We start from the raw sequence: 16087 nt of genomic DNA on the forward strand, positions 1-16087 counted from the left end.
GTGTGAGTGTATGTGTGAGTGTGTTTGCGAGTGTGAGTGTGTGTGTGTATGTGAATGAGTGTGTGTGTGTATGTGAGTGAGTGTGTGTGTATGTGAGTGTGTGTGAGTGTGTGTGTGTATGTGAGCGTGTGTGTGAGTGTGAGTTTGTGTGTGTGAATGTGTGTGTGTAGGTGAGTGAGTGTGTGTGTGAGTGTGTGTGTGTGAGTGAATGTGAGTGTGTGTGAGTGCGCGTGTCTATGTGTGAGGTGATTGTGTCTTTTTGTGAGTGTGTGTGTGAGTGTGTGCGTGAGTGAGTGTGTGTGTGCATGTGAGTGTGTGTGTATGTGTGAGTGTAAGTTTGTGTGTGATGAGTGTGTGTATGTGAGTGTGTGTGTGAGTGAGTGTGTGTGAGTGTGTGAGTGTGTGTGAGTGAGTGTGGGCGAGTGTGTGTGTGAGTGTGTGTATGTGAGTGTGAGTGTGTGTGCGTATGTGAGTGTGTGTGAGAGTATGTGAGTATGTCTGTATGTGAGTGATTGTGTGTGTGAGTGTGCGTGTGTGTAAGTGTGTATGTGTATGTGTATGTGAGTGTGTGTATGTGAGTGTGTGTGTGTGAGTGTATGTGTGAGTGTGTGTGAGTGTGGGTGTGTGTGAGTGTGTTTGCGAGTGTGAGTGTGTGTGTGTGTGTATGTGTATGTGAGTGTGAGTTTGTGTGTGTGTATGTGAATGAGTGTGTGTGTATGTGAGTGTGTGTGTATATGTGAGTGTGTGTGTGAGTGAGTGTGTGTGAGTGCCTGTATGTGAGTGAGTGATTGTGCGTGTGAGTGTCTGTATGTGAGTGATTGTGTGTGTGAGTGTGCGTGTGTGTGAGTATGTAAGTGTATGTGTATGTGAGTGTGTGTGTGAGTGAGTACGTGTGAATGTGTGTGTGTATGTGAGTGTGAGTGCATGTGTGAGTGTGTGTATGTGAGTGAGTGTGTGTACGTGTGTATATGTGTGTGAGTGTGGGTGTGTATGAGTGTGTGTGTGAGTGTGTTTGCGAGTGTGAGTGTGTGTGTGAGTGTGTGTGTGTGTATGTGAATCATTGTGTGTGTGTGTGAGTGTGTGTGTGTGAGTGTGAGCTTGTGTGTGATGAGTGTGTGTATGTGAGTGCATGTGTGTGACTGTGAATCTGAGTGTGTGTGAGTGTATGTGTGAGTGTGTTTGCGAGTGTGAGTGTGTGTGTGTATGTGAATGAGTGTGTGTGTATGTGAGTGAGTGAGTGTGTGTGTATGTGAGTGTGTGTGAGTGTGTGTGTGTATGTGAGTGTGAGTTTGTGTGTGTGAGTGTGTGTGTGTGTAGGTGAGTGAGTGTGTGTGTGAGTGTGTGTGTGTGTGAGTGAATGTGAGTGTGTGTGAGTGCGCGTGTCTATGTGTGAGGTGATTGTGTCTTTTTGTGAGTGTGTGTGTGAGTGTGTGCGTGAGTGAGTGTGTGTGTGCATGTGAGTGTGTTTGTGTGTGTGTGTATGTGTGAGTGTACGTTTGTGTGTGATGAGTGTGTGTATGTGAGTGTGTGTGTGTCTGAGTGTGTGTGAGTGTGTGTGAGTGAGTGTGGGCGAGTGTGTGTGTGAGTGTGTGTATGTGAGTGTGAGTGTGTGTGCGTATGTGAGTGTGTGTGAGAGTATGTGAGTATGTGAGTGTGAGTGCATGTGTGAGTGTGTGTATGTGAGTGAGTGTGTGTATGTGTGTATATGTGAGTGAGTGTGTGTATGTGAGTGTGTGTGAGTGTGTGTGAGTGTGTGTGTGCGTGTGTGTGTATGTGTATGTGAGTGTGAGTTTGTGTGTGTGAGTGTGTGTGTGTGTAGGTGAGTGAGTGTGTGTGTGAGTGTGTGTGTGTGTGAGTGAATGTGAGTGTATGTGAGTGCGCGTGTCTATGTGTGAGGTGATTGTGTCTATTTGTGAGTCTGTGCGTGAGTGAGTGTGTGTGTGCATGTGAGTGTGTGTGTGTGTGTGTATGTGTGAGTGTAAGTTTGTGTGTGATGAGTGTGTGTATGAGTGTGTGAGTGTGTGTGAGTGAGTGTGGGCAAGTGTGTGTATGTAAGTGTGAGTGTGTGTGCGTATGTGAGTGTGTGTGAGAGTATGTGAGTGTGAGTGCATGTGTGAGTGTGTGTATGTGAGTGAGTGTGTGTATGTGTGTATATATGAGTGATTGTGTGTATGTGAGTGTGTGTGTGTGACTGTGAGTGTGGGTGTGTGTGAGTGTGTTTGCGAGTGTGAGTGTGTGTGTGTGTATGTGAATGAGTGTGTGTGTATGTGAGTGTGTATGCATATGTGAGTGTGTGTGTGAGTGAGTGTGTGTGAGTGTCTGTATGTGAGTGAGTGATTGTGTGTGTGAGTGTCTGTATGTGTGTGATTGTGTATGTGAGTGTGCGTGTGTGTGAGTGTGTATGTGTATGTGTATGTGAGTGTGTGTGTGAGTGAGTGTGTGTGAGTGTGTGCGAATGTGTGTGTGTATGTGAATGTGAGTGCATGTGTGAGTGTGTGCAAGTGAGTGAGTGTGTGTATGTGTGTATATGTGTGTGAGTGTGGGTGTGTGTGAGTGTGTTTGCGAGTGTGAGTGTGTGTGTGAGTGCGTGTGTGTGTGTGTGAATCATTGTGTGTGTATGTGAGTGTGTGTGTGTGTGAGTGTGAGCTTGTGTGTGATGAGTGTGTGTTTGTGAGTGTGTGTGTGTGACTGTGAATGTGGGTGTGTATGAGTGTATGTGTGAGTGTGTTTGCGAGTGTGAGTGTGTGTGTGTATGTGAATGAGTGTGTGTGTATGTGAGTGAGTGTGTGTGTATGTGAGTGTGTGTGAGTGTGTATGTGTAGGTGAGTGAGTGTGTGTGTGAGTGTGTGTGTGTGAGTGAATGTGAGTGTGTGTGAGTGCGCGTGTCTATGTGTGAGGTGATTGTGTCTTTTTGTGAGTGTGTGTGTGAGTGTGTGCGTGAGTGAGTGTGTGTGTGCATGTGAGTGTGTGTGTGTGTGTATGTGTGAGTGTAAGTTTGTGTGTGAGTGAGTGTGTGTGAGTGTGTGAGTGTGTGTGAGTGAGTGTGGGCGAGTGTGTGTGTGAGTGTGTGTATGTGAGTGTGAGTGTGTGTGCGTATGTGAGTGTGTGTGAGAGTATGTGTGTATGTCTGTATGTGAGTGATTGTGTGTGTGAGTGTGCGTGTGTGTGAGTGTGTTTGCGAGTGTGAGTGTGTGTGTGAGTATGTGAATGAGTGTGTGTGTATGTGAGTGTGTGTGCATATGTGAGTGTGTGTGTGTGAGTGAGTGTGTGTGAGTGTCTGTATGTGAGTGAGTGATTGTGTGTGTGAGTGTCTGTATGTGAGTGAGTGATTGTGTGTGTGAGTGTCTGTATGTGAGTGATTGTGTGTGTGAGTGTGCGTGTGTGTGAGTGTTTATGTGTATGTGTATGTGAGTGTGTGTGTGAGTGAGTGTGTGTGAATGTGTGTGTGTATGTGAGTGTGAGTGCATGTGTGAGTGTGTGTATGTGAGTGAGTTTGTGTACGTGTGTATATGTGTGTGCGTGTGGGTGTGTGTGAGTGTGTGTGTGAGTGTGTTTGCGAGTGCGAGTGTGCGTGTGAGTGTGTGTGTGTGTATGTGAATCATTGTGTGTGTATGTGAGTGTGTGTGTGTGAGTGTGAGCTTGTGTGTGATGAGTGTGTGTATGTGAGTGCATGTGTGTGACTGTGAATGTGGGTGTGTGTGTGTATGTGTGAGTGTGTTTGCGAGTGTGAGTGTGTGTGTGTATGTGAATGAGTGTGTGTGTATGTGAGTGAGTGTGTGTGTGTATGTGAGTGTGTGTGAGTGTGTGTGTGTATGTGAGCGTGTGTGTGAGTGTGAGTTTGTGTGTGTGTAGGTGAGTGAGTGTGTGTGTGAGTGTGTGTGTGTGTGAGTGAATGTGAGTGTGTGTGAGTGCGCGTGTCTATGTGTGAGGTGATTGTGTCTTTTTGTGAGTGTGTGTGTGAGTGTGTGCGAGAGTGAGTGTGTGTGTGCATGTGAGTGTGTGTGTGTGTGTGTGTGTATGTGTGAGTGTAAGTCTGTGTGTGATGAGTGTGTGTATGTGAGTGTGTGTGTGACTGAGTGTGTGTGAGTGTGTGTGAGTGAGTGTGGGCGAGTGTGTGTGTGAGTGTGTGTATGTGAGTGTGAGTGTGTGTGCGTATGTGAGTGTGTGTGAGAGTATGTGAGTATGTGAGTGTGAGTGCATGTGTGAGTGTGTGTATGTGAGTGAGTGTGTGTATGTGTGTATATGTGAGTGAGTGTGTGTATGTGAGTGTGTGTGAGTGTGGGTGTGTGTGAGTGTGTTTGCGAGTGTGAGTGTGTGTGTGTGTGTATGTGTATGTGAATCATTATGTGTGTATGTGAGTGTGTGTGTGTGTGAGTTTGTGTGTGATGAGTGTGTGTATGTGAGTGTGTGTGTGTGACTGTGAATGTGGGTGTGTGTGAGTGTATGTGTGAGTGTGTTTGCAAGTGTGAGTGTGTGTGTGTATTTGAATGAGTGTGTGTGCATGTGAGTGTGTGTGCGTGTGCGTGTGTATGTGAGTGTGTGAGTGTGAGTGTGTGTAAGTGAGTGAGTATGACTGTGTGTGAGTGTGTGTGAGTGTGCATGAGTGTGTGTGTGTGTGTATGTGAGTGTGTGTGTGTGTGTAAGTTTGTGTATGATGAGTGTGTGTATATGTGTGTGATGAGTGTTTGTATGTGAGTGTGTGTGTGTATGTTTGTGTGTGTGAGTGAGTGTGTGTGTGTGTGTGTGTGAGTGTGTGTGTATATGTGAGTGTGTGAGTGAGTGTGGGCGAGTGTGTGTGTGAGTGTGTGTATGTGAGTGTGTGTGTGTGAGTGTGTGTGTGTGTGAGTGTGAGTTTGTTTGTGTGAGTGCGTGTATGTGAGTGTGTGTGTGTGTGAGTCTGTGAGTATGTGAGTGCATGTGTGAGTGTGTGTATGTGAGTGAGTGTGTGTATGTGTGTATATGTGAGTGAGTGTGTGTATGTGAGTGTGTGTGTGTGAATGTGTGTGTATGAGAGTGTGATGAGTGAGTGTGTGTGTGTGTGAGTGTGAGTAAGTGTGGGTGAGTGTGTGCGTGTCTGTGTATGATGTGTGTGTGAGTGTGTGTGTATGTGAGTGTGAGTGTGTGTGAGTGTGTGTGTGAGTGTGTGTGAATGTGTGTGTATGAGAGTGTGATGAGTGAGTGTGTGTGTGTGAGTGTGAGTGAGTGTGTACGTGTCTATGTGTGAGTGTGTGTGTGAGTGTGTGTGTGTATGTGAGTGTGAGTGTGTGTGCGTGTGTGAGTGTTTGTGTGTGTATGTGAGTGTGTGTGAGTGTCTGTGTGTGTGAGTGTGTGTGAGTGTGTGTGAGTGAGTGTGAGTGTGAGTGTGGGTGTGTGTGAATGTGTGTGAGTGTGTGTGTGTATGTGTGTGAGTGTAAGTTTGTGTGTGAGTGCGTGTATGTGAGTGTGTGTGTGTGAGTGCGTGTGTGTGAGTATGTGTGTGTGTGTGAGTATGTGAGTATGTGAGTGTGAGTGCATTTGTGAGTGTGTGTGAATGTGTGAGAGTGTGTGTGTGTATGTGAGCGTGTGTGAGTGTCTGTGTGTGTGAGTGTGTGTGTGTGAGTATGTGTATGTGAATGTGTGTGATGAGTATGTGTATGTGAGTGTGTGTGTGTGTGAGTGTGTGTGTGTATGTGAGTGTGTGTGTGTGTGAGTGTGTGTGTATATGTGAGTGTGTGTGAGTGAGTGTGTGTATGTGAGTGTGTGTGTGTGTGAGTGTGAGTGTGTGTGTGTGAATGTGTGTGTATGAGAATGTGATGTGAGTGTGGGTGAGCGTGTGTGTGTCTATGTATGAGGTGTGTGTGTGAGTGTGTGTGTATGTGAGTGTGAGTGTGTGTGAGTGTGTGTGTGTGTATGTGTGTGTATGTGAGTGTGAGTGTGTGTAAGTGTGTGAGTGTTTGTGTCTGTATGTGAGCGCGTGTGAGTGAGTGTGTGTGAGTGTGTGTGTGTGAGTGTGTGTATGTGAGTGTATATGTGAGTGAGTGTGTGTATGTGAGTGTGGGTGTGTGTGAGTGTTTGTCTGAGTGTATTTGCGAGTGTGAGTGTGTGTGTGAGTGTGTGTGTGTTTATGTGAATCATTGTGTGTGTATGTGAGTGTGTGTGTGTGAGTGTGAGTTTGTGTGTGATGAGTGTGTGTATGTGTCTGTGTGTGTGACTGTGAATGTGGGTGTTTGTGAGTGTATGTGTGAGTGTGTTTGTGAGTGTGAGTGTGTGTGTGTATGTGAATGAGTTTGTGTGTATGTGAGTGTGTGTGAGTGTGTGTGCGTATGTGAGTATGTGTGTGAGTGAGTGTGTGTGAGTGCCTGTATGTGAGTGAGTGATTGTGTGTGTGAGTGTCTGTATGTGAGTGATTGTGTGTGTGAGTGTGCGTGTGTGTGAGTGTGTGTGTGAGTGAGTGTGTGTGAGTGTGTGTGAATGTGTGTGTGTATGAGAGTGTGATGAGTGAGTGTGTGTGTGGGCGTGTGTGTATATGAATGAGTTGTGAGTGTGTGTGTGTGAGTGTGTGTGTGTGTGAGTGTGTGTGAGTGTGTGCATGTGTGAGTGTGAGTGTATGTGTGAGTGTGTATGAGTGTGAATGTGTGTGTGTGTGTGAGTGTGTGTATGTGTGTGAGTGAATGTGAGTGTGTGTGAGTGTGCGTGTCTACGTGTGAGGTGATTGTGTGTTTTTGTGAGTGTGTGTGAGTGTTTGCATGAGTGTGTGTGTGTGTATGTGAGTTTGTGTGTGTGTGTGTGCGTGAGTGTAAGTTTGTGTGTGATGAGTGTGTGTATGTGTGTGTGATGAGTGTGTGTATGTGAGTGTGTGTGTGTGTGTTTGTGTGTGTGCATGAGTGTGTGTGTGTGTGAGTGTGTGTGTATATGTGAGTGTGAGTGAGTGTGTGTGAGTGTGTGTGTGTGAGTGTGAGTGTGTGTGTGTATGTGTGAGAGTATGTGAGTATGTGAGTGTGAGTGCATGCGTGAGTGTGTGTATGTGAGTGAGTGTGTGTACGTGTGTATATGTGAGTGAGTGTGTGTATGTGAGTGTGTGTGAGTGTGTGTGAGTGTGTATGTGAGTGTGTTTGCGTGTGTGTGTGAGTGTGTGTGTATGTGAATCATTGTGTGTGTATGTGAGTGTATGTGTGTGCGTGTGAGTTTGTATGTGATGAGTGTGTGTATGTCAGTGAGTGTGTGTGAGTGTGGGTGAGTGTAGGTGTGTGTGAGTTTAAGTGTGAGTGTGTTTGCGAGTGTGTGTGTGTATGTGAATGAGTGTGTGAGTGTGTGTGTGAGTGTGTGTGCGTGTGAGTGAGTGTGTGTAAGTGAGTGAGTGCGAGTGTGTGTGAGTGTGAGTGAGTGAGTGTGTATAAGTGAGTGTGTGTGTGTGAGTGTGTGTGAGTGAGTGAGTGTGTATAAGTGAGTGAGTGTGTGTGAGTGTGTGTGATTGTGTGTGTCTATGTGTGAAGTGATTGTGTGTGTGTGTGAGTGAGAGTGTGTGTGTGTGAGTGTATGTGTGATTGTGTTTGCGAGTGTGAGTGTGTGTGTGAGTGTGTGTGTGTATGTGAATCATTATGTGTGAGTGTGAGTGTGCGTGTGTGAGTGTGAGTTTGTGTGTGATGAGTGCGTGTATGTGAGTGTGCGTGTATGACTGAGTGTGGGTGTGTGTGAGTGTATGTGTGAGTGTGTTTGCGAATGTGAGTGTGTGTGTGTATGTGAATGAGTGTGTGATGAGTGAGTGTGTGTGTATGTGTGTGTGTGATAGAGTGTGAGTGAGTGTGTGTGTGTCTATGTATGAGGTGTGTGTGAGTGTGTGTGTGAGTGTGTGTGTGTGTATGTGAGTGTGAGTGTGTGTGAGTGTGTATGTGTATGTGAGTGAGTGTGTGTGAATGTGTGTGTATGAGAGTGTGATGAGTGAGTGTGTCTGTGTATGTGTGTGAGTTTGAGTGAGTGTGAGTCAGTGTCTGTGTGTCTATGTATGAGGTGTGTGTATGAGTGCGTGTGTGTGTGTGCATGTGAGTGTGAGTGTGTGTGAGTGTGTGAGAGTTTGTGTGTGTATGTGAGCGTATGTGTGAGTGTCTGTGTGTGTGAGTGTCTGTGTGTGTGTGTCTGTGTGTGTGAGTGTGTGTGAGTGAGTGTGAGTGAGTTTGATGTATGTGTGTGTGATTGTGTGGGTGTGTGTGTGTGTGAGTGTAAGTTTGTGTGTGATGAGTGTGTGTATATGTGAGTGTGTGTATGTATGAGTGTGGGTGTGTGTGAGTGTGTGTGTGAGTGTGTGTGAGTGAGTGTGAGTGAGTTTGATGTGTGTGTGTGTGATTGTGTGGGTGTGTGTGTGCGTGAGTGTAAGTTTGTGTGTGATGAGTGTGTGTATGTGTGTGTGATGAGTGTGTGTATGTGAGTGTGTGTGTGTGTGTTTGTGTGTGTGCATGAGTGTGTGTGTGTGTGAGTGTGTGTGTATATGTGAGTGTGAGTGAGTGTGTGTGAGTGTGTGTGTGTGAGTGTGAGTGTGTGTGTGTATGTGTGAGAGTATGTGAGTATGTGAGTGTGAGTGCATGCGTGAGTGTGTGTATGTGAGTGAGTGTGTGTACGTGTGTATATGTGAGTGAGTGTGTGTATGTGAGTGTGTGTGAGTGTGTGTGAGTGTGTATGTGAGTGTGTTTGCGTGTGTGTGTGAGTGTGTGTGTATGTGAATCATTGTGTGTGTATGTGAGTGTATGTGTGTGCGTGTGAGTTTGTATGTGATGAGTGTGTGTATGTCAGTGAGTGTGTGTATGTGAGTGTGTGTGAGTGTGGGTGAGTGTAGGTGTGTGTGAGTTTAAGTGTGAGTGTGTTTGCGAGTGTGTGTGTGTATGTGAATGAGTGTGTGAGTGTGTGTGTGAGTGTGTGTGCGTGTGAGTGAGTGTGTGTAAGTGAGTGAGTGCGAGTGTGTGTGAGTGTGAGTGAGTGAGTGTGTATAAGTGAGTGTGTGTGTGTGAGTGTGTGTGAGTGAGTGAGTGTGTATAAGTGAGTGAGTGTGTGTGAGTGTGTGTGATTGTGTGTGTCTATGTGTGAAGTGATTGTGTGTGTGTGTGAGTGAGAGTGTGTGTGTGTGTGAGTGTATGTGTGATTGTGTTTGCGAGTGTGAGTGTGTGTGTGAGTGTGTGTGTGTATGTGAATCATTATGTGTGAGTGTGAGTGTGCGTGTGTGAGTGTGAGTTTGTGTGTGATGAGTGCGTGTATGTGAGTGTGCGTGTATGACTGAGTGTGGGTGTGTGTGAGTGTATGTGTGAGTGTGTTTGCGAATGTGAGTGTGTGTGTGTATGTGAATGAGTGTGTGATGAGTGAGTGTGTGTGTATGTGTGTGTGTGATAGAGTGTGAGTGAGTGTGTGTGTGTCTATGTATGAGGTGTGTGTGAGTGTGTGTGTGTGTATGTGAGTGTGAGTGTGTGTGAGTGTGTATGTGTATGTGAGTGAGTGTGTGTGAATGTGTGTGTATGAGAGTGTGATGAGTGAGTGTGTCTGTGTATGTGTGTGAGTTTGAGTGAGTGTGAGTCAGTGTCTGTGTGTCTATGTATGAGGTGTGTGTATGAGTGCGTGTGTGTGTGTGCATGTGAGTGTGAGTGTGTGTGAGTGTGTGAGAGTTTGTGTGTGTATGTGAGCGTATGTGTGAGTGTCTGTGTGTGTGAGTGTCTGTGTGTGTGTGTCTGTGTGTGTGAGTGTGTGTGAGTGAGTGTGAGTGAGTTTGATGTATGTGTGTGTGATTGTGTGGGTGTGTGTGTGTGTGAGTGTAAGTTTGTGTGTGATGAGTGTGTGTATATGTGAGTGTGTGTATGTATGAGTGTGGGTGTGTGTGAGTGTGTGTGTGAGTGTGTGTGAGTGAGTGTGAGTGAGTTTGATGTGTGTGTGTGTGATTGTGTGGGTGTGTGTGCGTGTGAGTGTAAGTTTGTGTGTGATGAGTGTGTGTATATGTGAGAGTGTGTGAGTGTGTGTGTGTATGTGTGAGAGTATGTGAGTATGTGATTGTGAGTGCATGTGTGAGTGTGTGTATGTGAGTGAGTGTGTGTATGTGTGTATATGTGAGTGAGTGTGTGTATGTGAGTGTGTGTGAGTGTGGGTGTGTGTGAGTGTGTGTGTGAGTGTGTTTGCGTGTGTGTGTGAGTGTGTGTGTGTTTATGTGAATCATTGTGTGTGTATGTGAGTGTGTGTGTGTGCGTGTGAGTTTGTATGTGATGAGTGTGTGTATGTGAGTGAGTGTGTGTGCATGTGAGTGTGGGTGAATGTAGGTGTGTGTGAGTTTATGTGTGAGGGTGTTTGCGAGTGTGTGTGTGTATGTGAATGAGTGTGTGTGTATGTGAGTGTGTGTGAGTGTGTGTGTGTGTGTGAGTGTGAGTGAGTGTGTGTAAGTGAGTGAGTGCGAGTATGAGTGTGTGTGAGTGTGAGTGAGTGTGTATAAGTGGGTGAGTGTGTGTGTGTGTGACTGTGAGTGTGTGTGTGTATGTGAATGAGTGTGTGTGTGAGTATGTGTGTGTATGTGTGTGTGTGTGTGTGTGAGTGTCTGTGTGTGTGAGTGTCTGTGAGCGTGTGTGAGTGAGTGTGAGTGAGTTTGATGTGTGTGTGTGTGAGTGTGTGTGTGTGAGTGTGTGAGTGAGTGTTTGTATGTGAGTGTGCGTGTGTGTAAATGTGTATATGTGTTTGTGTGTGTGTGTGTATATGTGAGTGTGTGTGAGTGAGTGTTTGTATGTGAGTGTGTGTGTGAGTGTGTGTTAGTGTGTATGTGTATGTGAGTGTGTGTGTGAGTGTGTGTGAATGTGTGTGTATGAGAGTGTGATGAGAGAGTGTGTGTGTGTGTGTGTGTAAGTGAGTGAGTGTGTATGTATCTATGTGTGAGTGTGTGTGTCTGAGTGTATGTGTATGTGTGAGTGTGAGTGTGTGTGAGTGTTTGTGTGTGTATGTGAGCGTGTGTGTGTGTGTGTGTGTGAGTGTCTGTGTGTGTGAGTGTGTGTGTGAGTGAGTGTGTGAGTGTGTGTGTGAGTGTTTGTGTGTGTATGTGAGCGTGTGTGTGTGTGTGTGTGTGTGAGTGTCTGTGTGTGTGAGTGTGTGTGTGAGTGAGTGTGAATGAGTGTGAGTGTGTGTGTGTGTGAGTGTGTGTGTGTGTGTGTATGAATCATTGAGTGTGTATGTGAGTGTGTGTGTGTGAGTGTGAGTTTGTGTGTGATGAGTGTGTGTATGTGAGTATGTGTGTGTGACTGTGAATGTGGGTGTGTATGTGTGAGTGTGTTTGCGAGTGTGAGTGTGGGTGTGTATGTGAATGAGTGTGTGTGTATGTAAGTGTGTGTGAGTGTGTGTGTGAGTGTGAGTGAGTGAGTGCGAGTATGAGTGTGTGTGAGTGTGTGTGAGTGTGGGTGTGTGTGAGTGTGTGTGTGTGAGTGTGTGTGTGAGTGTGTTTGCGAGTGTGAGTGTGTGTATGTGTGTGTGTGTGTGAGTGTGCCTGTGTGACTGAGTATGGGTGTGTGTGAGTGTATGTATGAGTGTGTTTGCGAATGTGAGTGTGTGTGTGTATGTGAATGAGTGTGTGATGAGTGAGTGTGTGTGTATGTGTGTGTGTGTGAGAGTGTGAGTGAGTGTGAATGAGTGTGTCTGTGTCTATGTATGAGGTGTGTGTAAGTGTGTGTGTGAGTGTATGTGTGTATGTGAGTGTGAGTGTGTGTGAGTGTGTATGTGTATGTGAATGAGTGTGTGTGAATGTGTATGTATGAGAGTGTGATGAGTGAGTGTGTCTGTGTGTGTGTGTGAGTGTGAGTGAGTGTGAGTCAGTGTCTGTGTGTCTATGTATGAGGTGTGTGTGTGAGTGTGTGTGAGTGTGTGTGTGTGTGCATGTGAGTGTGAGTGTGTGTGAGTGTGTGAGAGTTTGTGTGTGTATGTGAGCGTGTGTGTGAGTGTCTGTGTGTGTGTCTGTGTGTGTGAGTGAGTGTGAGTGAGTTTGATGTGTGTGTGTGTGTGATTGTGTGAGTGTGTGTGGGTGTGTGTGTGTGTGTGAGTGTAAGTTTGTGTGTGATGAGTGTGTGTGTGTGTGTGAGTGTGTGTATATGTGAGAGTGTGTGAGTGTGTGTGAGTGTATGTGTGTGTGTGTGAGAGTATGTGAGTATGTGAGTGTAAGTGCATGTGTGAGTGTGTCTATGTGAGTGAGTGTGTGTATGTGTGTATATGTGAGTGAGTGTGTGTATGTGAGTGTGTGTGAGTGTGTTTGCGTGTGTGTGTGTGAGTGTGTGTGTGTGTATGTGAATCATTGTGTGTGTATGTGAGTGTGTGTGTGCGTGTGAGTTTGTGTGTGATGAGTGTGTGTATGTGAGTGAGTGTGTGTATGTGAGTGTGTGTGAGCGTGGGTGAGTGTGTGAGTGTGTGTGCGTGTGAGTGAGTGTGTGTAAGTGAGTGAGTGCGAGTGTGTGTGAGTGTGAGTGAGTGAGTGTGTATAAGTGAGTGAGTGTGTGTGTGTGAGTGTGTTTGAGTGTGTGTGTCTATGTGTGAAGTGATTGTGTGTGTGTGAGTGAGTGTGAGTGTGAGTGTGTGTGTGTGTGTGAGTGAGTGTGTGTGTGAGTGTGTGTGAGTGAGTGTGTGTGTGTGGGTGTGTGTGAGTGTGTGTATGTGAGTGAGCGTGTGTGTGAGTGTGTGAGTGTGAGTATATGAGTGTGAGTGCGTGTATGTATATATGTGTATGTGAGTGCGTGTGTGAGTGTTTATATGTGAGTGAGTGTGTGTGTGAATGTGTGTGTGAGTGAATATGTGTGTGAGTGTGTGTGTGTGTTTGACTATGGTTGTATGCGAGTGTGTGTGTGAGTGTGTGTGTGTGTGTAAATGAATGTGCATGTGAGTGTGTGTGCGACTGTGAGTGTGTGTGAGTGTGAGCGTGTGTATAAGTGTATGTGTATGTGAGTGTGTGTGTGTGAGTGTGAGTGTGAGTGAGTGAGTGTGTGTCTGTGAGTGTGAGTATGTGTGAGTTTGTGTGTGTATGTGTGAGTGTGAGTGTGAGTGTCTGTGTGAATGTGTGTAAATGAGTGAGTGTGTGTGTGTGAGTGAGTAAGTGTGTGAATGTATATAAGTAAGTGAGTGTGATTGTGTGTGTGTGTGTGTGAGAGTGTGTGTGTGTGTGTGAGTGTGTGTGAGTGTGCATGAGTGTGAGTGAGTGTGAGTGTGAGCGCGAGTGTGAGTGTGAGCGCGAGTGTGTGTGAGTGTGTGTGAGTGTGCATGAGTGTGTGTGAGTGTGAGTGTGTGTGCGTGAACGTGAGTGTGCGTGAGTGTGAGTATGTGTGCGTGCGTGTGAGTGAGTGTGTGTGTGTGTTTGCGGGTGTGTATGTGAGAGCACTGTCGACTGTCACTAATATCCTGTTTCTCTCTCCTGTATCTCTAGTTCTTCATTGTGCTCCTTCTGATCCTTCTGACTGAAGTCACGGCCGCCATCGTTCTGTTCTTCTATGAAAACCAGGTACGTTTGACAACCTGTGAATATTATCCCCACGGATGGAGCTTGAATCAACGCCGAAGGATTTGAGAAAAACAAGAAAGATTTTGACATTCGGCGCCTGAGCGATGATTGGACAATCCGATTGCCTGCCCATTGTAACAATTAACAGGAGCAGAGGCAATGTGTACCGACAGTATACTCCCGGGCACAGTCTGACAGGGAGTGTGTACTGACCGAATACTTGCGGAGCACAGATGATGCAAATTACCAACAATCTATTCACTTCAGTGTCTTGTTAGTCGTTGCTGCATTTTAATGGATCTAACTGTGTTACAATCTCGCCTTCCCACCTGGGACAGGGTACAGTGGGTTAGATTCGCACCCTCCTCCTCTGGGACAGAGTACAGTGGGTTAGATTCTCATCCTCCTCTGGGACAGAGTACAGTGGGTTAGATTCTCACCCTCCTCCTCTGGGACAGAGTACAGTGGGTTAGATACTCACCCTCCTCCTCTGGGACAGGGTACAGTGGGTTAGATTCTCACCCTCCTCCTCTGGGACAGAGTACAGTGGGTTAGATTCTCACCCTCCTCCTCTGGGACAGAGTACAGTGGGTTAGATTCTCACCCTCCTCCTCTGGGACAGGGTACAGTGGGTTAGATTCTCACCCTCCTCCTCTGGGACAGGGTACAGTGGGTAGATTCTCATCCTCCTCCTCTGGGACAGAGTACAGTGGGTTAGATTCTCACCTCCTCCTCTGGGACAGGGTGACCACAATCCCCATTGATCAAGAATTTACTATTAGACAGGGAGACATGGCGATGGTATGTGTGAGAGTGCGAGCCCGTTCACACTCCGTCAGGCAGCCAATGCTCAGTCTGCCCCTGAATCAGCCCTTGCACCTCTGTGTGTGTGTGTGTGTGTGTGTGCACCAAAGTGTTAGGGGAAAGTGAATTTAATGTCATTAAAGTATCGCACAGAAGCCGGGGTAAGTGTATCCTTTCGGCTCCAGTGGACACTACAATCTCCTGCACTCCTGTCCTTCACTCCTCAAATTCCCCATCCTACCCCAATCCCTCTATCCCACCCTGCTCCATCCTACCCCAATCCCTAAATCCCATCCTTCCCCTTCTCCTTTAATCTTCAACCTTCCCAATTCTACCCAGTCTCTCAATCCAATCCTCTACCCCATCCTCTCCTTATACTGATCTACACATAAGAACATAAGAAATAGGAGCAGGAGTCGGCCATTCAGCCCCTCGAGCCTGCTCCGCCATTCAATAAGATCATGGCTGATCTGATCATGGACTCAGCTCCACTTCCTCGCCTGCTCCCCACAACCCTTGACTCCCTAATTATTCAAAAATCAGTCTATCTCCGCCTTACATATATTCAATGACCCAGCCTCCACAGCTCTCTGGATCAGAGAATTCCACAGATTTACAACCGTCTGAGAGAAGAAATTCCTCCTCACCCTCATTTTAAATCTACAACCCCTGATTCTGAAACTGTGCCCCTAGTTCTAGATTTCCCCCACGAGGGGAAACACCCTCTCTGCATCAACCCTGTCAAGCCCCCTCATAATCTTATACATCTCGATAAGATCACCTCTCATTCTTCTGAATTCCAATGAGTATAGGCCCAACCTGCTCAACCTTTCTTCATATGTCAACCCCTTCATCTCAGGAATCAACCTCGTGAACCTTCTCTGAACAGCCTCCAATGCAAGTATATCCTTCCTTAAATACGGAGACCAAAACTGCATGCAGTACTCCAGGTGTGGCCTCACCAATACCCTGTACAGTTGTAGCAGGACTTCTCTGCTTTTATACTATATCCCCCTTACAATAAAGGCCAACATTCCATTTGCCTTCCTGATTACTTGCTGTACCTGCATATTACCGCCCCCCCTCCCCCCCCCCCCCCCCCCCCCCCGCCCCAGGTCCCTCTGTACTGCAGCACTCTGTAATCTCTCTCCATTTAAATTATAATAATACTCCCTCAGTTGCCCTTGTAGTGATGTGCATTATTGCAGGCCTGCCCCTGTTTGGGGACAGAGGTTGCCTGTAACTGGCCATGTATTTCTCTGATGAACTGCCTGGCAAGTTATGTCCGGACGATTTAAAAATATCTTGTTCCTGGGATGTGGGCGCCTCTGGCAAGGCCAGCATTTATTGCCCATCCCTAACTGCCCTGGAGAAGGTGGTGGTGAGCCGCCTTCTTGAACCGCTGCAGTCCGTGTGGTGGAGATGCTCCCACAGTGGATGGTACACATTGCAGCCATGGTGCGCCGGTGGGACATGAAGATAGTGAAGGCAATCGTAGGCCCCTGACAGCGCTCCTGTTTTTGTTCTGCAGATAGACACTTACATCGAAGGTGACATGAAACTTGGTATGAAGAAACTGCAGAGTGAAAACATCACCGGAATCAGGGAAGCTTGGGATAAAATCCAGATTCAGGTAAGTTCCCGGGGTGACGAATCCAGCCCATGGCTGGTGTTGCCCCAGCAATGGTGCTTTACCCTACTCCACAAGTGGGGACAATCTCTACAGTTTTCAGTATGAACACAAATGATTTTAGTTGGCGATCTCCACCAGTCTTTAATTGGTTTTGTGATTATAATGATAGCAAGAATACAGTTAGTTAA

The 16087-nt window shown here is 46.6% G+C and overlaps 1 protein-coding gene across 2 annotated transcripts in view; it reads left to right on the forward strand.

Moving 5' to 3' along the window:
• LOC139228184 (leukocyte surface antigen CD53-like) overlaps positions 1–16087 on the forward strand; it is a 180148-nt gene that overhangs the window by 152098 nt on the left and 11963 nt on the right. For both annotated transcript variants that reach the window (XM_070859367.1, XM_070859366.1), the window contains 2 exons: positions 13388–13462; positions 15798–15899. In XM_070859367.1, the coding sequence (XP_070715468.1) occupies positions 13388–13462; positions 15798–15899 (177 nt within the window). The remainder of the gene's footprint in view (positions 1–13387; positions 13463–15797; positions 15900–16087) is intronic.

Source organism: Pristiophorus japonicus, chromosome 17, assembly GCF_044704955.1.
Source record: "Pristiophorus japonicus isolate sPriJap1 chromosome 17, sPriJap1.hap1, whole genome shotgun sequence".
NCBI lineage: Eukaryota > Metazoa > Chordata > Chondrichthyes > Pristiophoridae > Pristiophorus > Pristiophorus japonicus.